Genomic DNA, 26957 nt, shown 5'->3' with positions numbered 1-26957 from the left:
GCGTTTTATGGTGGGTCAGAACATGGGCTGGAGCTGACCATCTGTCTCAGAACCTTCCGCTGCCACTTAGATACCACTTATTAGTGACTTGGGCAAGTTACTTAATCTCTCTGTGCCAGTGATTCTTTATCTGTAAAATGAGAGTAAGAGGACTTCTCTGGAGGTTCGATATAAATAAGTTAGTATATGCAAAGTGCTTAAACAAAACACCTAGCACACAGCAAGTGCTTCATAGGTGCTAGCCATTGTTGCCCTGGTACGGGTACTGCTGGTGACACTCATAGCCGTGGCCACTTACTGAGCCCCTAGAGGCCTAGCTCTGCGCTTTCTTGTTGAATCCTCAAAGGCCTTGCATGTAGGCATTATTATCGCCACTTGTGATGAGGAAACTGGCTGAGTAAATGGGCCCGAGGTCCTCTGTCACTGAGGGGCTGAGGTGGGTTTGAAGGCAGGTCTGCCTGTGATCTGTCGGTGGCCTCACGCTGCCTGCCACGTTCGTCTGTGTCCCCGTTCTCTTCATGCAGAGGACACAGCGAAAGCTCTGTTTGATCCCGTTCTTTGTAGTTGTGTGCATGCTCTCTCCTTCCATTTCTCTATGTATCCCCCCCGCACACACGCACACACGCACACAGACACATTTATAGTATTTTGTGTATTGATTGTATTGCAGATACAGCTTGTTAGCCTTTTTTGCAGTACAACTTTATGGAATAATTACAATTATGACATCCTGAGTATCAGCAGCGCCTTCTCATGTCATTGCCATTGTTTGTAAACGTTGATTTTTGAACTAAGAATATATTGTAATTTATTTAACCATTTTTCAGTTGCCTTTTATTCTTTCAGTATTGCACATTATTCTGTGATAAACATTGTTTTGGTATGAACTTTTGTGTACATCTTTTAAGTACCTCTTGAGTAGAGAGAATTAATATTGCAAATACCAGATCAAAGGGTATAGACACTTTTTTGGCTCTTTGCTTGAATTGACAGATCTTCTAGAAAGATTGTACCAGGTTATACTTTGACTAATTATATGTGAGGATGCTGGCCTCACCACGTAATTGTTTTCATTAATTAACATCTTTTTCTTTCTGAAAAAAAATGAAGGTGGACCTAGTTATCTTTTATTCCTTGGTTTTGTTTTTACATCATTGCTTTTTGGTTTAATTAACTTTATACCCCTTGATGTTTGCTTTTCCTATTGTTTTTAACTCTGACAATTCAAACATAGTTTTAAAAATTTCTAAGAGCCTTTGGGATTTTTCTTATTTTTTTATTTCTTTAGTAACCAAGGTTTAGTTCCATTAAAAATAAAGATGATAATAGCAACTGACATTTTTAGAGCCTTTGTTTTATGGCAGGCTCAGCTGTGAGACCATCACTGCACTCACTAGCCCCCTCCGCAGGCCAGTCTGTGAGTGTGCGCTGCTGGACAGTGTGCCCAAGAGCCAGCTCTAGTTCAGGGCCGGGGTTCAGAAGCCAGGTCACCTTCCTCCAGAGCCCGTGCCCTTAACCGCTCCCCGCCGTTCCATTGCTTTTCCCTTCCCTTCCCTTCCCTTCCCTTCCCTTCCCTTCCCTTCCCTTCCCTTCCCTTCCCTTCCCTTCCCTTCCCTTCCATTTTCCCCCTCCCTTCCTCCTTCCCTCGCTCCCTCCCTTCCTTTTTTAGCTTTAGCAATCTGGTTGTGTTCAGGGAGCTGTTATTTAGCAGTTGCATATTACACACATGCAATTCTCATTGCCATCTGTTCTCAAGGAATCTGTGATTGATTGAGAAGACAAAGTATGTGCACAGACCTTTGAGAACAGTTACAAAGGCGCATATCAGTCTATGAAAAACTACCTAGTGAAGATTAAGGACTTAAATACCAAGTGGCACTCTTTTGGGTTCTCTTTCTCTCTTCTCTCCCTCCTTCAACAGATGTCATAGAGGAAGGATGGCCTTTGGGAAGCATTTTGAGCCAGAACATAAAAGATGTAGTAAATTGAGTGGAAGGCGTGCAACAAAGAGGGCCTTGTTATTTGCTTAAAAGCAGAATTCCTCTTATTATGCTATTTCTTCTTTTTTTGTGTGTCTTAAGAATACATCTGGATCAAGGTTCTATTGGGCTGGCCCGTAGGTCCCTATACACTTTTTCTGCTTCCTCTGTGAGTTGCTTGAGTAGCTGTGGGAACTCGTTGAACTGATCACCTTTTACTTTCTTTGAAGGCCAATTGAAAAAGGCAGCAAGTTGGTTGTTTAAGAACGCCGAGCCTCTGAAGTCTCTTTCCCTGGCCTCTAAGAGCCGAGAGGGCCAGGGGACGGCGCCAGCTCACTTGATCTCGGGCGTGGAGATTAGAGCCGAGAGCGTGTGCATCTGTTTCATCGACGACTGTATGGATTGTGACGTCCCTCTTGCCGAGCTCACCTTTTCCCGTGAGTGTTTGCCTGGCTTTCGTTTCGCCTTGAAGGCTTGCAGGGATGGCTGAGTTATTTGGGGCCTTTTTGTGTTATTCATGCTCTCCTCTACTTAGTAGGATGGAAGAATATTTAGATAATGGTTTTCCATAGTTTCTCATTATTTGTATTTTAAAGAAATGTGTATTTATTTGACTTATGTGGCCTTCCACCGATAGCTGCGGAATAATTGAAATTGTCATCGACAAAATTTCTGTTTCATTAACAGCTCTAGCTAAATAATTCCTGGTCTCTCTATCTTGTTTATCTTTTTATGTATCTGAATATTGTGGTGATTGCAGTGTTATTGAAGGCATTTAAAACATAAGCTGAGAAAGGAATGTTTCTACTCTGTGTATCCTTTGAAAATGAAAAACCCAGTCTTATTAGGAAGCTCACCTGAGAATGCCCTCCGTGGGGCAGGGAAGGGGTGAAGCCACCGCCCCAGGGGCCTCTGCGGTAGGATGGGACTCGGGGAGGGGGGCTGTACCCTAAGGCTCACCTTCCGGAGCCCAGTGTCCCTGAGGCTGCTGAGCAGAGGACAGGCACAGCTCCCTGCTGTGTTTACTTTTAATTTTCCATTGTTTTGATCTTGCTCACCTCTATTCCCTTCAGAGAAAATTGGTTCTAGGGATTTAATTCGACCTTTTCCACATTGTAGAGGTTTTCCTTTCCCCGTGCTTCTGGGCTACAAGGGCCACGTGATGAAAACTGGCAACTGGGGCTTGGACTGTGTCCATGAGTATTTTTCTGCAAGCGCCATTATTTTTCATTTTGCCCCGGTGATCTTAAGCATGGGACCTGATGTTTATCAGGACACGACTGCTCTTATCACTGTACCTTCTTTTAAGATACTCAAGTAGAAGTATGTTTTTATGTTCCCACAGGCCTCAGGCGCACCTGGGTGCTGGGGCTGGGCCTGGGGGAAGACAAGCAGGCATTTGCCTCAGTCATGACATTTAAAGTGGGGGGAGGGTGCCCCAAACCTTAGCAATTAAGAGAAATAGTATTTTAATGCAATATTTCAAAAATCGGAAATCATGCAAAGAAATCTGTGGGGAAGGACATACCAAATTTTTGTGTGCTTGCTTATGAGATCATCAGGATTAGCTGTAACTAACATCCCTTTAATGAGCTTTGTCTGTAAAAGAAAGTTTTGGCTGTTGCCGCCCCGGCGCCGCGGTAAGGTTTGCTGTCTTTGCAGGTCTGAATTTCCTCCAGCGCATAAGGACCAGCCCTGAAGGCTGCGCTCACTTCACCCTTTCTGGAGATTATTATAACCGTGCTCTGTCAGGTTGGTTTAAGCATGTGATATTGTGGGATTTAAAAAATAACACAAATGTTTGCCTGGGCCTATTTCTACATAAATTTTACATGAGGGAGTGGGGGTGGGGCAAGACAGAGAAAGATTGAAAACAAGTGGCTTTGTAAGCACAAAAGATAGAGATTTTTCCTTTTTTAAAAAAAACATGTCTGATCTGTTTCAACTGAATTATTTAAAAAGACGCTTGATAGTTAATTCTTTTCAATCCTGAAGTTTGGCTTATTCTAGAACATGAAATTGCTCAATAGAGAAGGATCATTTGGCTGGCTCCGATAGTAGCTAAATTTCAAGGGAGATTGATGGCCCTCATCATTTTAAATTTCAAGCCTCTCACTCCCTACTGGACTTGTTTGTTTTATTAGAAGAGTACTGAGTCAGTGATAATGTATAATCTGCCGTACCTACTCCCTAAAGTAAAACACAGTAAATCAGGGCCAGCCATTCTTCAGAGACAGAGAACCTACACGTGCTCGCTGCAAGGCATTTTCAGGTTTCCCTCCTGGCACTGGAAAGACCAAGGTAAGGGCTTGTACAGACTGGCATTCAGGAGCCATCTGTACCAGGGCTGAGCAGTGGGAGCTGTGAAGGTCTGTACCTTCAGGGAGTTTTTAGTAGCTGTGGGCAGAGCAAACAGAGCAGCGCTGTGCAATCGGAGTTTAGACCAGCGATTGTTCCCTTTGATTTCAGCGGAAAACTAAGCTTTGGTTTGTTGTGCTGCTGCTGATTGTTCTAGAGTATGTCTCATTTAATTTTTTGTATTAGCTCAAGTTTTCCCTTTCTGTTCTGGATTCACTCAGAGGTAACAATCCTATTTCCCAGTTGTTCAAAATGTTTAACTTTAGAATAATGGCCAAAGTCTTGCTACGTAAGAGAAATTCTTACAGGGCATATGGTAGCTGTTTTTCTGAGAGTCATGTATTTTCTCAGCAAATGTTTCTTACTTTTACAGTTTTACGATATGAACACAGTCAGCTGACCAGGTGCTAATGTACTTACTTTATGCTGCGTGTTGGATTGAATTATTTTTCAGTCCATTGAATAATTCTTAAAATCTGATCCGTAAATCAGTTCACCCATGGCTGATTGTTTAAGAAAATTACTGGCCTTGAAAAGTATCACATTGAGATATGATTTTTCTCACCCAGTGTACTGGCAAAAAATTAAATGTGACACTGTGACACTGTTAATTAAATGTATTAAGTACTGGTGACGGTAGGAGCCATAGAACTCTTATTTCCTGCTATTAGAGTAGTAAATGGCACAAGTGCTTTGGAAAATAATATGACATGACCTCGTAAAGTTGGGTGTCAGCACACTTAACAAGCCAGGGGTCTGCTTCTCACAGGCCTGCACTCGGACAGCCTCGTGCCTGCGTGTCCTAGGGAGCGAACGCGGATCAGCTTGTAGCCGTGTTCTTCCTGAGAGCAATAGAACTGAGCCTGTCGGCAGGACAGTGGATAGATTATGGTGTATTCCTAAATGGACTACCATTCAGTGGTGAAAACAAATGCCTCACAGCTACATGGTGTCAATATGAGTGAATTTCAAAGACAGGCTGTTGAGAAAAATAGAAACTTGCAAAAGAATACATGCAGTTGGATTCTATTTATGTAAAGATTCCCAACAGAACAAACTAATCAATGTGTCCTTAAGAATTGCACACATGTGGTAAAACTATAAAGAAGAGCAAGGATGTGATTAGAAATTCAAGCCCCTGGTTGCCAGGGGTTGGACAGGCGAGGGTTGGTGGGAAGAGGGAGTGGTGCTTGGGCCTTGAAGATTTTCTGGTTCTTAAAGCTGAACTGTGGGTACATGAACTTGGCAGTAATTTTATTCTTTACATACATATGTTGGTTATATGCCTTTAGTGCATATGACATTTTAAGTTTAAAAATTTGAAAAACTTAATGAATTTCCAAGTATATCTATTTATTTAACCAGTGGATTCATGATGTAAGTAGGAGAATCAAATTCAATAGTTACTTTAGCCACTGATACTACTTTTGCATCCTGAGTCTGAGACTCCTTTTTCATCTCGAGAGGATCCAAAGCAGGTTGTGCCTGCTCTTCAAGGGAAGAGGGCTCATCTCCTCCCACCCGTGGGAGACCATGGTTGGGGTACGGATACGCTTTCCCACTTACATCGCCTCGATAGCACAGACATCTGCAGGGTGACCTGTAGCTAAAGGTGGTGCTTTTCTTGTGAAAGCAAATTGGAGTTAGAAAGCTATTAAGCTATAGTTCGTCCTTGCAGAGCATGTGTGAACAGTGCTCCCCTATAAACTCTTGGTATCTGCTGAGCAGATGCCTTATTTCCTGTGTTCTTTTAGGCTGGGAGCCATTTCTTGAGCCCTGGCCATGCACTGTATCCTGGCAACAACAGGCAGCTAGTCGTCTGCATCCTCCTCGACTGAAGCTGGAGGCGAAGGCCAAGACTCGTTTGGACATCAATGTCACCTCAGTACTGATGGGTGAGTGGAAAGTTGTCCTTAGAAGACTGATACGTTTCTGTACGCAAGACCCTTGTCTAGAAGACTGTTAATCCCGATTTAGCAAATGCTGGGGCCCATACAAGACATCAGTTAGGCATCATGGCTGCTGTCCTGGAAAACCCTACCCTCGCCTCAGGATTCTTCTCCGCCCGTTTGAGAAGAATCCCAGATCCCAGCGCTGGCGTCCCAGGTCAGTGCTGTCAGCCACCAAACAAGGGCTTCGTCTGCTTGGGAGACATAAATGTCCATGGCGAACTTCCTCCCCATCGTGCTTGGTCACTGGGGTTGAGAAGTGGCTTTAGATTCACTTCTCTCAAACAGTTCACTGAATAATTCTTAAAAGGCGTAATTTTTACCTTGTCTTTGTAGCAGGATAAGACTGCTTTCCATCACTTACTATGTGGACCTAACTCTGAAAAATCATTTTGTTAAAATGTTGCTAAGCTAATGATGTATGTTCTGAAAGTTTCTTATCTTACACAACATGGAAATGTACATTCTGGATTCAGTATCGTGAGTCAGAACCACTGTCTGCTTGTATTTATATTACCTAAAAGAAGAGTAACATTATCTTACAACTCACACTCACTTTTGGAATTATTGATCTAACGACCTGATTTTTGGAGACAGTGTAGTTGTCTCTGAGTGATAACACCTACCGTCGCAAACCTGTGAACTGTCTTCAGGGCGTGTGTTGGATTGGAGCTCTCAGAATATCCATTGGCTTATTCTATGTCAGTAGGATGGAGAGAATATATAGTGAAATAAAACCACACATGTATTGATTTCCAACTTTTAAAACTATTGTTTTACATGATCAGATTTCATTCATTGATTTGCCTGGATATTAATATTATCTGTATAATAGTAAATTGGTCTCATGATCCTTCTATGCTATATTATTTTGACTCCTATGTTATTTCTTATATCATCTGTTCACGTGGAGATTTAGATAAAGTTTGGGGTAGTCTTTGAAAAGCTACAGTGAACAGGAGAGATTGCCTCAACAAAAGAAGAGTTCATCAATATTTCTGATGAGCATCTATCTATTTAAAAACATCTTTCAAAAGACATTCTTGTCAGTGGTAAAGCTGTTTATTTAAAATTTTCATTTCCTTATTTCTAATACTGTGCAAAAAACCCAGAAACACTGCTGTGACCTCTTAGTGTTTAAATAAATTTCATTTATGTAACCAAATATTGGAACTGAAAACCAGAAACCACTCATTCTTGTTCTGAAAAGTATAATACCTTAATTAGTATAGAAGGTCTTTATCCGGGTGTGGCACATCGTAATTATTTTGTTGACCTGCTCTCCCACTTGTAATTCTCTCCAATGAGTAAAACCAGGCTAGAGACTTGTCAGCTGGATTTCAGCCTCTTGAATTTGGTGGTTCTTTAACAGCCTCTGAATTTTTGTCTCTAAACCCTGTCCTCTTCGCATGGGATTCCACTCTCCACACACACCAAGTCCTTCTCTTTTGTACACTTCTTTGCGAGGTCCTTACCCCAATATGTTATGCCAAAGTGACACCAAAGTATTTCAGGTTCACGGAGTGTTCCATGCACTCTCATGTCTTGAAGTCTTTGCACATGCTGCTGTCCCTGCCTGCGTCCCATGTCCCACTGGTAGACTGTAACCTCTACTCACCCTTTACGGCTGCAACAGAGGCTCCCCTGCTAAGACTCCCACACGTGCTCCCCCACTGCTGCCAGAGCAGGACAAACCTTCCCTGGTTCTGGGCTCCTGTGACTTTCATTTTGGTCTTGGCTCCAGCTCCTCTCACATCGTGGTGCCGTTTCTGCGGTAAGCGTTGTGTCGTTAACGCTAATTTCTTCCCAAGGAGCGTGGGTTCCAGGGGACAGACGTGCTTGGAGGTGAGCACATCGCCTGGCAGGTAGCGGGGTGTTTGGTAACAGCTTGTTTTGCTGAATTGACATTATCTGACTTGAACCATCAGTATTTTCTACTTCTGTTCTTAATGTCTCTGGGGAATTTTTTCTAGACCAGTATGTGAGTACCAAGGAGTCGTGGATGGCAGATTACTGTAAGCAGGACAAGGATGTGGACTCGGCCATGTCAGAAGACTGGATGGGCTCTTCAGTGGATCCTCCGTGCTTTGGACAAAGTAAGGTTTTCTCTGCAAGTGTCTGACTGAATTGCAGTTGACCTACAGAGCCCTAACTGATTGAGAAATCAAAAATAATTTTCTATGGAAAAACCAACAGGAAATCTGACAATCTTCTATAGTTCTGTTTTAGTCTTTATGAGATACATTTCTCTGGCGCAAAATACTCAGCTTTTAATGTGAGCTCCACTTTCACCTTTGTGGGAGAGAAAGGATCTGCAATGCGCAATTCCTAAATTCTGGTAACTTTGCGCAGGAACTGGTGCATCTGAAAATGCTTCGGGACCTGCCACCGCTCGGTCTGTGTTTACTTGGCCAGACGTTCCTGTAGATTGAGCTTTTTGACTGGAATTTTAACCACCTCTTTTCAGTCTTCTCAGTCTAAAGATTGGATATATATTCTTAAAGAGGGGGAGGGAAGGATATTCCACGTGGAAAAATTGTTAGATGGGGTTCCCTGTATTGTTCACCAAGTATGTAAGAATTGAATACCCAGCCTCTTGAAGAAAGAGGAGTCCATTTGTTCTGTTAACGATGTTTTCTTTCTTACTTAATGCTTCACCGTGGAGCTCTGATTTCCTCAGAGCTGGGGAGTTTGTGACGGCTCACTGCATGGCTCTTAGTTGTCCACAAGCCATTGTCATTCAAATTCAGCTCAGCCCCAGCTTTTTCAGTGTGGTTTCTTTGGGGAGGCTTGGCTGGACTTCACATAGCTCATGAATACTTAAATACTCCATCTGGTCTGCAAACGTGTCACGGGAGGATGGATTTTCGTAGCGTATGAAGTATGTGAACTGGTTCATCTCTCCTCAGCGTGTATAAATGGACTTGCTATCTGCCTTGTCCTTCCAGAAGGAGGGACAGGAAATGTCAGCCGCCTGCTCTCAGTACTCCCAGGCTGTGGCTCTGAGTCCCAAGGCCATTGCTGAGGAGCCAGGGCCTTTCAGATACCATCAGCTGCAATTTCGGCTCCTCCTCACCCTTCCCGATTTGTGTTTCAAGAGAATGTAACATAGCCTTCTATCCAGAAGACTCTAAGTAACCTTTATACTGTGTTACGTGTCTGAGGGCGTGTGTGTTTCTAAAGGCATTCATGCAGGGGGACCTTCATCCAGGGGCAGCGGGGACACCGAGGAGGGCCCAGTCACAGGGTGCTGAGAGAGGGTTTTCTCTCGTCCCTCTCCTTCCTCCCTTGCCCTTAAAAAAAAAAAGTTCTCCTCTTTCTTTAAAGTTAATAAGCTGCCTTATTTATGTTAAATGCCTCTACTAAACTAAAGCTGGTTTTATTTACTTAGATCTAGTTACTTAGGCATATAAAGGTGTAGTGTTTCTTTTTAATTAGACATAACAATATATCTAAATTTCCAAGCCTCTTTTCTTATTAGAAGTTCCTGGGTGGTAGTAAATCAGATGGGATTGTATTTTAATAGACCTACTAAAATATTGTTGGGCATTTGTTTTGAAAGTCAGTTGTTGAACTGACCACAGACCTCCCGGTCTTATTCATGAATATTTAGTCATATTCTCCGCCCCCTCTCCCCCTCTAAATTTGTACATTTTATTCAGGACGGTTTCAATGGGAACGCTTAGAATAGAGATTCTTAATATGAAATTCAGCCTAAGGGAGCTGCTGATTTCTCACTATTTCTTTAGTAGGGGAAAGGAAATAACAGCTTCGTTTTTGACATAATTGTCGGCTTTGTTCAGTAAGGGCTGAGACTGCAGGCAAACCTGGGTGGCGTGGCCCCTTACCTGGCTGACTAGTGTTGTATCCCAAGGACATTGTATGGGATAGAAATATTCTAAAAAACTTCCATGTTTAATTTATAATGTAACTATACTACGAGGTAGCTCCTCAGTGAAGACAGTTAAAATGGGAACACAGACTGACTCTTCCCTGGGGCTTTTGGGACCCCCGAGTGATCAGCATGCTGCTGCCACTGCGTTGCCGAGGGGGACGGAGCAGCTCCCACGCAAATCCGTTCTCGCTGGTGCTGGTGACTTTCCTGTGACGTTTAAGAACATTCATGCTTTAAACGAAAAATCCTCAAGAGGCTTGTCATTCTGTTCACAAGAATGTCGAATACGTTTTCTTTCCCCAATTGAGAGAAAAAAGGAGCATGCCTCTTGGATACTGCCTCCATAATTCCCAAGCCAGCGGGAAGACTGTCCCGCTCACTTTGTCACGTGCCTCCTGTGCTCTCAGTCCTCGCTGAGGGGAACGATGCTGCCCCTGCATGCTGCTGCTGCTTTGTAATGGGCTCTGTTTGTGCTTATGCTTTGGAGGTGAGTCTTCTTATTCACTGTGTTTATTCTCACGCTCTAACTTTGTCTCTCCTGTCTACCAGGCCTCCCCCTTGTCTACCTTAGAACTAGGAGTACAGCCAGTCTGACTAACCTAGAGCACCAGATCTATGCTAGAGGTACAGTACAGCCAAGCGAGGGCTCGCTTTGGTTTCCTGTTTTAAGAACTGCCTTGCACATCGATTTTCTGTGACTGGGAGCGGAATGGGGGCATACTCAGGTTGGAATACTTTGGTTTAGCAGCAGGAAAATTTCAAACTAATAAACAGAGTGACGCTTTTCATCAGAGGGAAGTGAAGTGCTGATTCATATGCTACCTCTTGCATTTACCTTAACCCTCGGTAGAAATGGTATCAACTCCAGTGTGTAATGCAGAAATACCCAGCATCAGGTAGGTGATTTCTCATACTGAAAAGCAAGTAAGTGGAAGGAGACCAGCCTCCACCAAGCAGCGCTACCAGCCTGTTTATGACACACTCAGTGAACGTTTGGCTGCTAACGCACAGGGCTCTGCGGGGCAGGAACGCCAATGATCTGGAGTAGAGCAAAGGAAGCATTTCCTTTAGATGTAAATCTTAACTCCTTTAGCTAGGACTCTGGTGCTTAGGAGAGACGAAACGTCCTTTATTTCTCTCCGACCCTTTAAGGTTCCTTGAGGATTTGACTGGTCAGTAGATATTATAGACAACGCCACACACATCCAGGAATTGGGATCACAGGATATACACGTCTCCGTTCGTTCGGAGCACATGTAATCGGACCGATACGTGTGTTCCTGGCTAACAACAGGCCTTGCATGGGCCATGGCATCTTTGGTAAAAATAGGCCACTTGAGCTTCCTTTGCCAGGAGTTCAGGACATGGGTACTATGACACTGGACAGTCCTGTGGGTTTTTTTTTTTCTGGAAGGCTTTACCGACGTGGATATTTAGGGAATGGCTCTGAAAGGAAGCCTATGATTGAATCTTCATTTATTCATGGATTTATACCCTGCTTTTCTATGGCTGATAGGGGATCTTTTAGGCTGAGCAGAGTATTGTCCCCGTTTGGCTGACCGGGACAGAGAACCGCAGATAGACGAGTAATTGGCCTTCGTTCATGTGACTGGCTAGTAGCAGGCCTGGGATGTTCCTCTATTTCCTACGATTTACAAAGCAAGTCCTTTCTGACAGAGTGAGCTGCTTATGTAGCATGAAAACCTGCACTGTTTATAATGGCCAAATCACTCTGTGAAACAAGTCCAAAGGGGCAGAGTTTTCCTCAGCTGGAGCCATTGGAGGCTGAGGTTGGACGTGAGGAGCTTCATGTTCTCTGAGCCTGTGAAGACGTCTGGTGTGGTGGCTCGCTGGGGGCGGGTTTTCCGAGGCCACCAGAGAGCACCGTTCTCTTTGACGGACTTGGGAATTTGGCTCCTGGTGCTGTGCCAGAGGCAAATCCGTAGCTGCTTTGGCCCCTAGTGCAGGAGATGTCAGATTTGTCCCCTGGCGCTGGCGCTGGCCTTGTGAGCACTCCATGTATTTTTGTTATCAGAGAAGGCGCTTGGTTGCTGAGGTCTCTGCTGGTCTGTGTGATCAGAACGAGCAGCTTGGGGACTTGAGCAGCATGCCTTCCCAGGCTATTTAATTCCAGAGTAATATACTTGTGAGTATCTTTATGTGGATTCCTAGCACTTTATTCTGCATTACACTGTGATCAAAGCCATTTGCCACCTGTTCTTTTTAAATCTAATTTGCAAATGGAAACTTACAGTCTGGCTCACAGCGGGATATGAAAGCACAGCTGGCTTCTTTTCCTCTGGGGCCTTTATCTCCTGTAATAAAGCAGCTCGCTCCCTGCACTCACGGAGCGGAGGTGCCTTTCAAGGTGCCACAATAAGTGCTGTTTACCCTGCAGACAGCTCTTAAACTTTTTACTCCCCCTCTGCTCTTGTCAGCAGCCTCACAGCTACTCCGTAATTTTCTACTTGATGAACATTATTATTTTTCTCTTTAAAGCAAACCTTGGGGACTACGTGAGGCCAAGGGGAGGAGAAGCGGGTATGCTGTGGGCAGAGACTCCCTTTAGAAGAATTCTGGGGCATCGCTAAAGACTAAGCTCGGAAGTATGGGAACACGCTGGGGGCTGCTGCTGGTAGCATTTCCCGAGCTCCCTGGGGCTGCTGTTGTTGCCAAAGGAGAGTTTGCCTGAACCGGCACTGGCTTGTTTTGCAGTGTTTCTAGTACTAACTTCTGAAAACTTCAGAGGCTAAAAAGGGAAATGCTTACTTTTTTGAAGGCAGTGGCGCGAGCACCAAAATATGGAACACTTTACGCATTTGTGTGGCATCCGTGTGCAGGGCCACGCTAACCTCCTCTGTACTGTTCCAACTTCTGTATCTGTGCTGCTGAAGTGAGCACACTTACACCATGGAATGCTACTGGGCTGTAAAAAAGAAGAAAGCTGTACACCCTTGGTGACAGCATGCATGGACCTGGAGAACATTATGCTGAGTGAAATAAGCCAGTCAGAGAAAGACAAATAGCATAGGATCCCACTCCTATGTGCAATCTAGTGAACAAACTGACCTAACGAGCAGAATAGAGACAGGCTCAAGCACAGAGAGCAGGCTGACAGCAAGCGGGCGAGGCGGTTAGGGGCGGGGGATCGAGTAACAGGAAAAAGGGCTCTTGGACACGGACAACAGGGTGGTGATTGTGGGGGCGGGGTATAAGGGGGCTAAATGGTAATGGAAAAAATAATACAATAAAAACTTAAAGTCAATTAAAAAAAAAAGTCAACTTGCGTGAGTAAAAATAAATAGCTAGCTAGCTAGCTAGATAGATTAACAAATAAAGGCAGCAAGGATCACTGACCTGTGGCACTGCGCCGCCGCCTCCTTCAGGGCTGGCGCAGGCAGGGTCTGGCGCAGCCCACCTTCTGGTTTTGCCGGCAGGAAATGTGTGCGCCTGGAAGATGAACTTCGTTTTGCCATAATGTGCTCAGTCGGCAATCGCAGTCACCTCTTGATGCTCTAGATGTCATTTTCTGCACAGCTGCAGACCATTTGGGAGCCGGTCTTGCTCAGGCTGCCTTTGTTCTTTAAAGTGGGGCATCTAGTTGGCTGGGCCGTGCCCCTCTGGTTGCTAGTGTGCGTGTGCCGTGAGCACAGTGGCCTGCGGGCGGCACGCGGGTTGCCGCTGCCCCCTCCTCCTTTCTCCGTGTCGCCCCTAGGGGAGACTCAGGCCCTGGGTCGGGGGACCGATGGCCCCCCTTCGGCAGCTCTGCGAGGCGCCAGACCACCGGCAGGGACAGGGCGCAGCCGCCGATCCCCGGCAGCCAGCCGGCCGGCCGCCGGACAGCCTTTCGGCTCCTGCTGGCCATGTGCTCTCTCGCTTCTCTGATTTTCTTTTGTTAATAGTGTTTATTGTGAGGCCAACTTTTTCTAGAATGTGGTTACTTACAGTCTTGTATCAATCAGTGTTTCTTTCCAGTTTCCCTCATCAGAAGCTATTTTGTGAAAAGAAACCGTATTTTCGGTCCCTTTTGTAGCCGCCATAGTACCTACCTTACAATGGATGGTGGTGATACCTGCGCCAACTAACAAGCTAAAAATTTCATTTTAAAAGCCTTTGGGATAGTATATTTCTGATCTTCCAGGGAGGAAAAAAAACCTTAACTACTAGTGTAAGAAAATAGGAAAGAATGTTTTTATTCGTTATCATAGGAATACTGCGACTGCAGTATAGTGTAACTTTTACGTAGAGGGGGGCTTTGTCACAGTGCAGGCTGTCTGGACAAAGTTTAATCAAGTAGGTATGAGCTATCTTGCTACAGTTTGGGTTACCTATAGTTTATTTCTTGGGAGTAGTAGGGGTCCACTTCTCTTTCTCCGTCTTTCAATTCCAGCCAAGTTAGGCCCCGACGCCCCCTGCTGAGATGGGCCCATAGGGACGGTGGGCGAGTTGAGGGACGGGGCAGCCTCACGTTTCAGCCAGCTCTCGGGGTCCAAGGCGCCCTGTGGCAGGCAGCAGAGCACCTGGAGGTTCCATCCGTGCGGTGGGCACAGCGGTGGTCATTCCTTCTCTTTCCCCTCCTTCAGCCCCTTTGCCGAGAGACCGTTTTGGGTGCTGTCTTAGGGGGCGGTGTGGGGGGCAGGGCGGGGTGGGGTGGAGGGAGGTTTCTCTCCCACACAGATGGAGCAGATGCTAACAGCCGCCTCTGTTTGTTCGTAGCAGAGGTGAAAACCCCCAAGCGCCGGCAGCCTTTTGTCCCTTTTGCCCTGAGGAACCACACAGGCTGCACTTTGTGGTTTGCCACCCTGACCACCACGCCCACCAGGTAAGGGACACTTGGCCTGTCACCGTGAGCCATCTCTGCCACCAAATTCTCCTGCGTACCAGCCCAGTGAGCCCCCTCTTGAGGCTCTTGGATTGCCTTTGAATCAGTAACTTGCTCTCTGGCTCTCTGTGGAATCTGTAGTCAGAAAAGTAGGTCTTGGGTCTGAAATACCCAGATTATGATCCTGATCCTGATCCTCATAGACATTATGTTTAAAGTCAAAGTCAAGCAAATGAAGGATGTGAGTGGGAGGTGTGAGAGAAAAGTCATTCCACGTTTTCGCCTCAGTCCCCACCGCCCTTTAAAGGAAGCTCTATGTGGTTATTAAACCCAAACATTGTATGTTTTTCTTATAAGGCTGCTTTGAAAACTTCTCTTATTTTCTTCCTTTTACCCTCCATAAGGATTGTCTTTCAAACCTAAAACACACTTTAGTCCAGATGGAATTGGGTGGAGTTTGGAGAACAAATAAGAATTTGCCCAAGCCAAGGGAGGCGCTCTCTGCCGGCTTTCTGTCTGCTTGGACCGCGGCTCCACGTCCCAAACGCAAGCTGGTCCCCCAGGTTAGGTAACGGAGAGCGTGGAACGAGTATCGGAACAAACTGGAAACCACGTTTTTCCTCCACTAAGTACGACAGTGCTTTACAGGAGACCTTTTTTGTTGTTTGTTTTTAAAAAACAGTTTAGGTCTGTTTTCTCCTAGTCACTTAAATACCACTTTTAAAAGTCATGACTCAGTTCACACAGCGCCCTATGTAGCAGACTCCACTGCAGGAGGCAAGCCAGTGTGTAGTGGTAGCTCTCAGCTAAGCGTCAAATAAGCTCGGGCTGGGCATGAAGATAACTTTCGTTCCTGCCCTTTTAGATCATCCTTGGGAGCCAGGGCGCACGGCCCTCTCACTGTGAGTCCAGTTCCAGGAGGCTTTCTGCTCCCAGCGCTGAGCTCTGGGCAGAAGGGAGTTAGAGAGAAAGAGGGACAAACTGGTGTTGTCTAATCTGGTTCCAGGGCTGCGCTGTCGCACAGCGGGAGTCCGGGGCTGGTTCCAGAGGAGAACGGAACGTTTTTCGATGATGCTCACAACGTTAGTGAATGGCGGGAAGTCCTCACAGGTGAAGAGATTCCCTTTGAATTTGAAGCGCGTGGAAAGCTAAGGCACAGGTAAAGCATGGTCCGCTCTTTTCCTCATATATAATAATGATTGTCCCTAGTGTTTTATCTTTTCACGTTCCTTTATTAACGATTTTGATGATTTATTTTTAGGAGATGTTTTGAAAATCAGTGTTTCCTTTTAAACAATAAAATGACTATATTGCTCTCTTGGAAATACATTTTATTTCCCATTAATTATCTCTTTATTTGATGTGTGTGTTTCACATAATTTTGTTGAAGCATAGACAGAGCTTAACCCACAAACTCGCTGCCTCCCAGCCTGGTTTTCCTGGTGCACTGGGGGCGTGGTATTCTGAAGAGGTTAGCACATTGACTTCAATTTTAAGATGCATTTGAGCCACAAAGCACTTTGAGCAAACAGATGTTTTCAGAAAGCAGAGCTATAGTGGTCAGATAAAGTGATTCTGAGGAGGGTAGGAATCCCTCCTCTAAGGGAGATTGCCGCACTCACTCTCGACAGTCAGCCGAGGAACCGGGGCAGACGTGAGAGGCGGTCGTGGCTGCTTCCCGAGAGATCACAGACTGTCTAATAAAGGCTTCTTGTTTTGCAAACATTTTTAATGGAAGGGCTGTCCAGTGAAGAGGTTAAGATTTGAGCATTTGAGCCTCATACCTGTTTTCAGGCTGAGCTGAAATGTAGGAGATGGGCTTTAGCCTTATACTTTCAAGATGCTTTAAGTCTTTGTGTCCAAACCTTCATGTGTCAGACACTTCCCCACCTTGCATAGCTTTCTGCTAGCACACTTTTCTCCCCAGTGGCAGATGTTCCGAACCTGTGGGCCCTCAGTGATTGTGCAGGAAAGATATAGTTTAAAGCAATCACTGTTCTGGGTACGTGTACCCAGAAGCCATGTTTGAACGTCCAGGGATGAGAGGCGAGCATTTCCTGTTGCGAGCAGTTCCTGGAGGAGCTCGCGATGGAACTGTGGGCTGTATTTCTTAATAAGCACTGCCCCTGTTGCGTCAGAAGGGGTGTGACCTCTTTGTCATTTCCGTTTTAGATTCCATGTTTTGTGGCTCATTTCAAGTCCCACTGTTCTTGAATTCATCAAAACAAATGCCTTTTCTGGCTTTCCCGCCTTTGGCACACTGCACCCCACTCCCTGCCTCCCTCCCTCCTTCCTGTCAGCCTCAAATCCAGTTCCCCATTTCAGGCTTCTGGCTTGAATTAGGCAAAATCTAAAATGGAATTAAGTGTGCAATTTCCTCCCGTTCCTCCTGTTCTGCCCACTGCTTTCTGCTCCAGTTTCAGCCAAGCACTTCAGCTCGCAAACTCTGAGGGCTCTGTCCCTCATGAGCCGTCTGCAGCCATGTAGGACCGAGCCACAGAGCTGAGTGTGGTTCTGAGAGAAGTAGGGTATTCAGCAAAAGAACCAAGAAGAAAACATCGTTTCGTGTGTTTCCAAGAGTATGATTACACGATCGAATTGCTGGTAGAACGTTTATACCACCCCACTGAAATGGTTCTAGCCAATGTCACTGTTTCATGAAGGCTGGGGTGGGGGTTAGTGGGGAAGACCCCGGGAGAGCGTACGGGGCCTGCGTGGCTCGTGCAAAGGGAGGGCGAGGGCCACTCTTGCTCAGGCTTTACAGACCTTGCAGTTTTACGTGTAAAACCCAGTGAATCCATTCTCTTGATTCCCTCGCATTAGGTAATCACTAAAAGGCTTGGCCAGCTGGGTTTTTATGTCATTATATAGTAAATCAGATTGAGTCTTTGCTTCTAGTTTTCTTCCCTTTATGAGATTGTGCTTAAGGGCCTTCTCCATGTTCTGCCCACAGACATACCCACGACCTCCGGATTCACCAGCTGCAAGTGAGAGTGAACGGCTGGGAGCAAGTGAGCCCCGTGTCTGTGGACAAAGTCGGGACCTTCTTCCGATATGCCGCACCAGATAAGAATTCATCCTCCTCCACGGTGCGTGGTAGGGGGGATGGGCGTAGATTGTGCCCCAGCCACACCCCCTTAAAGCCAGGCACTCCCTTACGCCTGTAACAGCCTTGCTCTGTTGAAGTGTTCCTGTTCTTTATTTCTGCTAGCTCTAGGAAGAAGATATAAGAATATACAAAGGCATCATAGTCACTGGTAATCAATGTGTAAAAAATCGAGATCTAAAATTGACTTTAACATGTTACTGTGCAGACCCATTTCTTATTTAGTTGGCCTACCTGGCAGTTTGCTAGTCTGCCTAACACGTGTTGGCTTCATTTCACATATGGGTACACTTCCTTCATATACTGTCTTCTTTAAGTTTCTTATAATGCTGCTCCTTGATCCTGCTAGCTCCTTCTCTCCAGCTGCTCCTCCCTGGCATAAAGACACCCTCTGTTTGCTTTCTGATCACACATCGCCTCACTCCCCCGGCCTGAACTAAAACCCAGCCTGCAGTTCTAGGCAAGGCGGACCAGCCCGGGGGTGATGCAGGCGGTACCGCCGACTGGGATGGGCAGGTGGGGCTGGCGGCCCGGCTGGTGCACCTGCCGCGGGTGCCCTTGCCAGGACCGGCCCTGCGCCGTGGGGTGGCTGCACTCGCTGTGAGGCAGCCGGCGGCGGTGACGGGGGAAGCGCGGCTTCCAGAGGCCGTAGCTTTCGCCAGGCTTGTTTTCATCCCCAGCAGTCGCTGCACTTTCCACTGTCCTCTCTCGTGCCCCGTGGTTCTCAGAAAAGGACACTTCCTCTCAAGATTAATTTTCTGCCTAATTTCCTTTTAGTAATGAAAGGACTAATTCCTCCAAGAGATACATTTCTGCTGTATAGATGTGTTCTGGAAAAATTTTGTGTCCACAGAATAGTTGTAAGATGAGTGTTGCTTTTCCCGTATCTTCTAAGATGCGATGTTTTCTCTTGGTAGTAGACTGTACTTTACTGAGGGTGTTTATTGACAAGCACACTTTCAAGCAAATTACATTGTTGTTGAACTTAATGTCACCTGTACTCTTTGACCTGTGCTGACTCTTTGACTTTTGGGATCTTTCTTAGATTGGGAGCCCAAGCAGCAGGACAAATATTATTCACCCCCAGGTTTATGTGAGTATGATTTTCCTGTGTCACTGTTTGTTAAGTACGCTGTGCCTAAACTATACGTAGACGTTCATTTCTTAATGCTCAGAGGACTTCAGGACATATAAGTGATTGGAATTTATCTCTCTTCTTTTCTATTAATGATTACCTTCATTTTATAAGAACTTGCCAGAAAATGTTTCCACCTAATTTGATATGTGAGACTGAATATTTATTACAGGCAAGGAGAAGAAAAAGCAAATGTTTTGGGCCAACATCTTGTTTTCTTTCTAACTTAAAATATAAATTAACCCTTGTGTGGCTGTATGTATTTCATAGATTTGGGTCCATAGGTCATGAAAGTAAATAAGAGTGAAAAATAGTAAGACTTTTTTTCCCCACTTGACTCCTGAAACATCACAAGATGACATCAGAAAACTATTTTTAGGTGTTTGCTTATAATTTCTTCCCCCTTAGGGATAGTACGTTTTGAAATGTGAAATTTCAGCTGAGCTTGGAGGTGTCAAGATCAAGGTTTAAATGATTGTTATTGGCTTTGGCTCTACTAGGGCTTTGCTAGGCTGGGTCAGTGGATGCTTAGGTGATGATTGTGCCTGGGGCTGTATCTCTCTAAAAACACTCCAGAAAGTAATAATTTGCTTTTTCATTGGGGCTTCCTGGAAGTCTTGGCTCAAAACATGGAGCTCTTCATTTTATTGCTTATTAGGTTGGTTTTCACATACTGTTTGCTTTAATAAAAAAGTTGGCAGTATGAAAAGCTTGGATGTGGTGTCATTTGTTTCTCCAGTAAAAAAACATTGTCAGTATGTTCTGGACACTCATGCTAAGAAGAACGGTTTCAGAAACCTCTCTGGTTTACCTGATGCGGGGTTTTATACTTAAAAAAGAAGTTTTGTGGCACAAAATGTATGTTGATTGTGTGAATGAATGCGCGGAAAAAGAAAAGTAGTGGCTGTAACCCAAGACCAAAGATAAATTATTTTCCTGCACTATGTTGAGTTTCTGAAACTTGGTGTTCTGTTTATAAAAGGGTGATTATTAAATGGAACTTGGAAAGATATTGTGAAGAAAGAGAAGTTTGTTTTCGAAGTTCTTTGAAATTCAAAGATTGGTTTCTCTATAGGCACGTCAGCAAATAGCATATGGGCCCAGAGAGTAATTTTTACGACATTAGGAAAGAAGTCATTATTGTTCCTGTGAAAGGCATACCCATGCAGACAACCCTTTATTGTTCACTGTCTGGATTTCACAAAGACAAGCTATAATCTCAGAAGACTTCCTTTTGCTTTTGTGTATTTGGACAGTACCCAACCCATTGTTACTGTTCAAAGAGTGTTTCCTCACTTTAATATTAGTCTAGGAGGAAAATTTCACATAAGGTAAATCATTTAATCTTCTACAAAGTCCTACCTCGGTGTTTCTGAACTTTTAGTTGCTTTGGATGATTTTTATTCCCCTCCAACAGAGCTGAAAAAAAGTCTTGTTCAGTGTCCATATAAGGGCTGATGTGTAGGGACCCAACAGCATGGTGCACGAAGGATAGCCTCCAGCAGATACTTCTTTATGAAATTGCAGAAGCCTGAAAAATTTGATGGGTTATTACCAATCTTAGGTGAAGTTCTTCAGAACGTGTCTGGCGGCCTAGGACAGATTTTTCTCTGTGACACACTTTGTGATAGCGCTTCTGAATAGGTTAGCCATTCGTATAGAAGTGTTTAGAATTGGCTCTCTTGATAATACATATTTATATAGGATATTTACTCCTATTAAAGCTGAGCGGTTTTAGGGCTTACTGACTAATTTCACCAAAGAGCTATAGTAATAATAAGATGCTTTGATTTAGGCATTCTGGTTGGTACTGTTGTATTTTTATGCGTCTTTTCAAAACCACAACTGTGCTCTTTTACCTCTACGTGCTTTTCACAGTTCTCCTCGCTCCCGCCTGTCCGGGTGGTCTTTGCGGTGACCATGGAGGGCAGTGCTCGGAAAGTCATCACTGTCCGGTCTGCCCTCATCGTGAAGAACAGACTTGAGACGCCAATGGAGCTGAGGCTGGACAGCCCATCAGCTCCGGACAGTAAGTCAACATAGCCCGCCTTCCTTGCATTCTCAGACGGTCGGTCGCCTTTTGGGGGGCGGCCCTGGCCTGACAGCACTAACACTCCTTCTGTGGCAGAGCCCGTGGTGCTTCCCGCCGTCATGCCTGGGGACTCCTTTGCTGTGCCTTTGCACCTCACTTCTTGGCGGCTGCAGGCCCGGCCCAAAGGACTGGGTGTGTTTTTCTGTAAGGCTCCCATTCACTGGACCAATGTCGTGAAGACGGCAGAGGTCAGTAGCAGCAAGCGAGAGTGCCACTCCATGGACACGGAGAAAAGCCGGTTCTTCAGGTATGCATGGCGCTGCAACGGCATGTAAAGTTTGCGTTTTTTCCTCCTTTATTCTTTCTTTAAGGACTCTTAGTGGTGCAGTTGTGTTTATCTAAAACCCTGAAGTTCTTATCCCTTAAGCTCTGGTGTTAGACTTCATAAGGGTAGAAAGGTTAACCCCTGGCAGGGGTTGGGGCTGTTGCTTATCATCTGATATGTGTGGGAGAAACAACCAAAAAACACTGTTCATACGTGCACTATTAGGCACTTGCACGTATGCGTCAGCATGAAGAGAGGAGATATAGGGAGGGAAGAAAAAACTTACCAGTTCCCATTCCCAAATTGGGAAGCAAAACCCTGGGGTGAGGAGTTCTGAAATGACAGATTTCAAAGGAATGTGGATCAAGGTTCATGAACCTAGTACTGACTTTTCCCAGGAATGTTAAGATTAGCTTAACATTTGAAAATGGATAAATGTAATTCGCCATGATAAGAGACTAAAAGAGAAAAATATCATCAGATCACATCAGTAAGGCAAAAAAACAAATAAACACACAAAAAAATGGTTGGGGGAGCATTTAATAGAATTCAATACCCATTCCTGATAATGTTTGGTAAACTAGGAATTTAAAGGAGTGTTTCTAGTTTGTTAAAAAAGATCATCTATGATAAACCTATATCCACCATTAAACTCATTTGTGATACCTGAAACTCTTTTCCCTAAGATTAGGCACCAGCCACTCTGAGGTTGCAGCAGTCCTAGCCATTGCAGTAAGGATAAATAAATAAATAAACAAACAAGAAATTGAAAAAAACATAAAGACCTGAAAAGAAGTAAAGCTTCTTTTGTGTGCAAATGACACAGTTATGTATGCAGAAAACACCATGGAAAATGATGAGACCTAATAAATTTATCGGGATTTCAGGATTCAAGATCAATCCATAGAAATTACCATATTTTGCCTACGTGTGTAATGCGTACTTTTGTGGCCAAATTTTTGAGGGAAAAATAAGGATGTGCATTATATGTGGGTATAATGATTATATACCATGTGTGTAATAATCCCATGTGTAATGCACACAAAAACGTGGTGTGCATTATGCACGGGAGCACATTATACATGGCAAAAAATGGTAATTCTTTTATACCCTGGCCACGAACAATTAGAAAATGTGGTTTTAAAAAAATACCATTTACCAAAACTATCAACCAACATTAATTACCCCGGAATCAATCTAAGGAATAATGTAACAATCTTCTAGTCTAAAAACTACAAAACTCTGCTGAGAGTTGGTATAGAAAACCTAATAACTAAAAAATATATAACCAATTTTGTGGATGGGAAGACTCAGTATTATTAGGACTTCCATTCTCAATAAACTGACCTGGAGATACAGTCCACTTAGCTGTCAACTGGATAATGAGTAAATTAAAACCGGTATCTTCATATATTGGGATATGAATCAAATAGCTGATGCATAAAGCATGGCTGAATCTTGCTGAAACTTTATTTTATGCAAAATAGCCAAACACAAAGAATAGTGAATGCTGTGTCCCTCCATTTGTGTGCAGTTCAAGAACAGGCACTAATCTGCAGTGGCAAATATCAGAAAGTGGTTGCTTGATTGCTGGGGGAGAGGATGTTTATTGGAAGGGGAACTGGGGGAACTTTCTGGAGTGAGAGAAGTATTCTTTTACTGGTTTTGGGTGGTAGCTATAGAGATGTATGTCACTGTCAAAACCCACCAAGCTGAACATTTAAAATCTATGCATTTTATTGGGATTTAAATTGCAACTGTCTTATTGAATTTTTTCAACCATTTTAATGTTATACTTTCTCATACTTAGCTAAGGAGAAAAAAATTCAAGTTCTTCATTCAGGCTGATGGTTTTTCCACCATTTGTTCTTCATAGGTTTTGTGTGGCCATAAAGAAAGAGAATTATCCGGATTACATGCCCTCAAACATATTTTCTGACAGTGCAAAGCAGATTTTCAGGCAGCCCGGGCACACCATCTATCTCCTGCCGACTGTAGTCGTCTGCAACTTGCTCCCTTGTGAGCTTGACTTTTATGTGAAGGGGATGCCCATCAATGGGACACTGAAACCCGGCAAAGAGGTGGCTCTCCACACAGCTGACACATCCCAGAACATTGAACTGGGTAAGGGTTTAGCCAAATTATCGTTCGTAGTAATTCTGTGAAAATGTCAGTGAGCGTTTTGTGATTATTTGGTAAACATTTTGGAGAAATTGTAGCACATACACTATCTCAGTAAGCCAGCTCAAAGGATTTACTCAGTTTTGAAAAAATGTAAAACTTCTAAGTTAGAAAATTATCAAAAAATAATTGAGCAGATCTAAAAGGTTTCCAGAGGAAGCACTCAACAGAGCCTTTTTTCTTACGTTGCTTATTTGATGAATGACTATAGGAAGTCATTTCATCTTTTCAAACCATGCTTTTTTCCAGCTATAAAATGAACAAAATCATATGCCTCTCTTCTTTTCAGGAAAGGGAAAAACATTGGCCAAGCACGCACTGTACTCCAGGCATTATGTCAGGTGCTTCACACACAGGATCTCATGTAACCCTTAAGCAATAGTTATCTGTCCCTATTCCTGATGAAGGAATTCAGGTTTGGAATGTTTACTGCATCATGCATGTTCAGTTTTAGGGATGAAGGAACTGGTGGTAGAGAGTCATTAGAACTGTTACAGTATTTGTAGTACTTATAACAGAGACGTGCTCCTGGAGTTTGGGTAGGAGGTGTTTCTCTAAGGCTGTTGTGGACATGCTGAAATAATGATAACTCAGAAATTTAATTTTTTTCTACAGTTTTGTGTATTATCTCATTTGATCTTCTCAACAGCACATGTTTCAGGCAGAGAGACAGCTGCTATCCGCGTTGTACAGATAGGAACGTGGAACTCATTGAACTTGTGTTCCACAGTGATAAACTTAGATGTCACTGAGCCTTTAGAAGAGGAAATGTGTACAGTGCTAGTTGCCTGTGCTGAAGAAAATAGGGCTGCGCATTGGCATCGGAGTATGAGCCGCTGTATGGAATGGAAATTCCTACCCCCCACGCGCTGTGCACACCCAGCACTCTTCATGGATTATCCATGGCCTATCACTCCTCACAACAGTCCTGTGGAGTATATAGACACCACTCTCATCCCCATTTGGCAGATGAGACACTGCGAGGTTAAATAGCTTCCTCGGTACCATGCAGCTAGTGAGGCCAGAGTGGGACTTTGAAGCCAGGCAGCTGGGCTGCAGAAACCTTGACTCTCACCCTAACTTGCCTTCATTGTATTTTAGGCACCCAGCACAGGTCCTGATGTCTAATAAGCTCTTAATAGTCACAGCTGTTATTGGTAGCGTTTTGGTATTTTCATCTTCCTAAATATGCAGTTCAGACTCCCTAGTGTGGCTTCCAGGCCATCTGGTTTGCTTCATATGTATTCTCGCCCTGGCTAGATGAAAATGGCCATTCTAATGAGATTTTTTTTCAAGTAAGAGACATAGTTATTGATTTTTCCAAAAGGAATCCAATTTCATTTGGCTGTGGGATATTTTAACAACCTAAAGTGAGAACCCAGAAAGACAACAGTTTATATCTCCTTTAGGGGTGTCACTGGAGAATTTTCCGCTCTGTAAAGAATTGCTCATTCCACCTGGAACCCAGAACTATATGGTAAGAATGCGACTTTATGACATCAGTCGGCGGCAGCTGAACCTTACCATCCGGATTGTGTGCCGAGCAGAAGGGGCCCTAAAGATCTTCATTTCTGCACCATATTGGTTGATTAACAAAACAGGTATGTGTAGAGGCTGCTCACGTGGGCCTTGAGCCTTTGGCTCTGGCCATGGGAATTCAGATTATTTTGGCTCAACTAACTAAATGGAGCCAATGCAAATGGGCTACTTCAACAGTCTAAGCTTCTGGAACTTACCTGCTTCCATAATAAGTGCTCAGTCACAGTCAGAACTGTCCTTTTAGACAACAAACGGAACCCACTGAGTAAATTCACTTTTTACTCTTTTTCCCCTTGATGATTTAAAAAAAACTTTACCATTTGCATCTGTCTTGGATAGACTGGGTGGGATTAATGTAAACTTTCCCATTCCTTCCTAAAGGGTTACCACTGATCTTCAGACAGGACAACGCGAAGACAGATGCTGCAGGCCAGTTTGAGGAACATGAGCTGGCCCGGAGCCTGAGCCCTCTCCTGTTCTGCTATGCTGACAAAGAGCAGCCAAACCTGTGAGTACAGTTATTTATGGGAAGGGGAAATAAACTCCTAGGGAAGGGAAAAAATTAGCAAAGGCTATAGTATATCCGTGTAAGTAGAAATGTACTGCAGATAACAATCCCGACTTGGCAGGGGAATAGGACCATGACCTAATGGGATTCTTTCGGATCTAATTTCTCTGTTACTTGATAGTGAAAATAAACCATTTGGTTGGTTTATAATGAAAGCTAGTTTTATTTTACATGTATTGAAGTAGTTCTATTCATAACTCTGCCAGTGAAGAGAAACCCGCATCTCTGCACAGTTTTCTTCCCCTGTAAGGTCTCCGTGCAGGCAGAGGTGTGGTGTGAAGGTGGGGGGGTCGGGTGGGGTGGGGTGACTGGACCTCTGGCGAAGCCTCCGCCCCATTAGTCCAATCCAGGTCATTTTGTGTAAGGTTTTGAAACCTGTCTCTTTTACTCTGGAAATAAAACATGCCATTTCAAGATCTCAAAGCACTCCTTTCATGTCTAAAGGCAGAGAAGAACAACAGTTGTGAGAATTAGAAGGCATGTCCTTTTAATGTATGGTATGAGTATTGCTTCACTTTGTTCTTGGTTTTGACATTCTGCCTTACTGGAGTCTTAATTTGTAGCTCTAATCGAAAGATAAATGGGTGTACCTGATACTGCTAAAATGCCATACTCCATTATCTGCAGAAGTATGCTTGCTACCAGCTTATGAGGAAGGCTTGGGGCGCCCCCCGTGCCGGGAGGTGCAGATGCGTCTCCTGGGGAGGGCTGGCTGGCAACTAGGCTGGTGCCGGAGTCAGGAGAGGGTCGACTGGAGTGCTCGACGTGGTGTATGTGTGTCCGTATATACGCCCGACGTGGCTGGCAAGCCCAGTCTTACTCTTCCTGAAGGGATTTTACAGTTTTTGATCTAGGACTTGACATTCATAGCAGTTTATTTTCTCCAGGGAATCCATAGTTCCCAAAGCATTTACACATAGACCATCTCATTGGATTCTCTCAACATCCCAGTGGATTAAGCAGGGCAGGAAATACTGTTTTATTTTAAGATGAGGAAACTGAGGCTCAGAGAGAGAGTGAGTTACCTGCCCAAGGTTACAGTGCTTGATAGCGGTAGAACCGGAACGC

The 26957-nt window shown here is 44.3% G+C and overlaps 1 protein-coding gene and 1 non-coding gene across 7 annotated transcripts in view; one reads left to right on the top strand and one right to left on the bottom strand.

The window, feature by feature from the left end:
* The window catches only part of VPS13D (vacuolar protein sorting 13 homolog D), a 224503-nt gene that overhangs the window by 72288 nt on the left and 125258 nt on the right, over positions 1 to 26957 (top strand). For 3 of the 6 annotated variants that reach the window (XM_054579724.1, XM_054579728.1, XM_054579729.1), the window contains 14 exons: positions 2210 to 2416; positions 3642 to 3731; positions 6092 to 6232; positions 8260 to 8382; positions 10731 to 10805; positions 14898 to 15003; positions 16010 to 16162; positions 17957 to 18092; positions 19155 to 19202; positions 21123 to 21273; positions 21373 to 21583; positions 23478 to 23725; positions 25192 to 25383; positions 25703 to 25829. In XM_054579724.1, coding sequence (XP_054435699.1) covers positions 2210 to 2416; positions 3642 to 3731; positions 6092 to 6232; positions 8260 to 8382; positions 10731 to 10805; positions 14898 to 15003; positions 16010 to 16162; positions 17957 to 18092; positions 19155 to 19202; positions 21123 to 21273; positions 21373 to 21583; positions 23478 to 23725; positions 25192 to 25383; positions 25703 to 25829 — 2008 coding nt within the window. The remainder of the gene's footprint in view (positions 1 to 2209; positions 2417 to 3641; positions 3732 to 6091; positions 6233 to 8259; positions 8383 to 10730; positions 10806 to 14897; positions 15004 to 16009; positions 16163 to 17956; positions 18093 to 19154; positions 19203 to 21122; positions 21274 to 21372; positions 21584 to 23477; positions 23726 to 25191; positions 25384 to 25702; positions 25830 to 26957) is intronic. The other 3 variants (XM_054579725.1, XM_054579727.1, XM_054579726.1) reach the window with 3 other exon arrangements.
* On the bottom strand, positions 12977 to 13082 carry LOC129075701 (U6 spliceosomal RNA). Its single transcript, XR_008529675.1, has one exon. It is a non-coding gene; the product is annotated as a U6 spliceosomal RNA (small nuclear RNA).

Source organism: Pteronotus mesoamericanus, unplaced genomic scaffold (assembly GCF_021234165.1).
Source record: "Pteronotus mesoamericanus isolate MK-2021 breed Mesoamerican mustached bat unplaced genomic scaffold, CSHL_Meso_final contig_557, whole genome shotgun sequence".
Lineage (NCBI taxonomy): Eukaryota > Metazoa > Chordata > Mammalia > Chiroptera > Mormoopidae > Pteronotus > Pteronotus mesoamericanus.
Note: the sequence above shows the minus strand (reverse complement) of the source record. Positions and strands in the feature narration are given on the sequence as shown.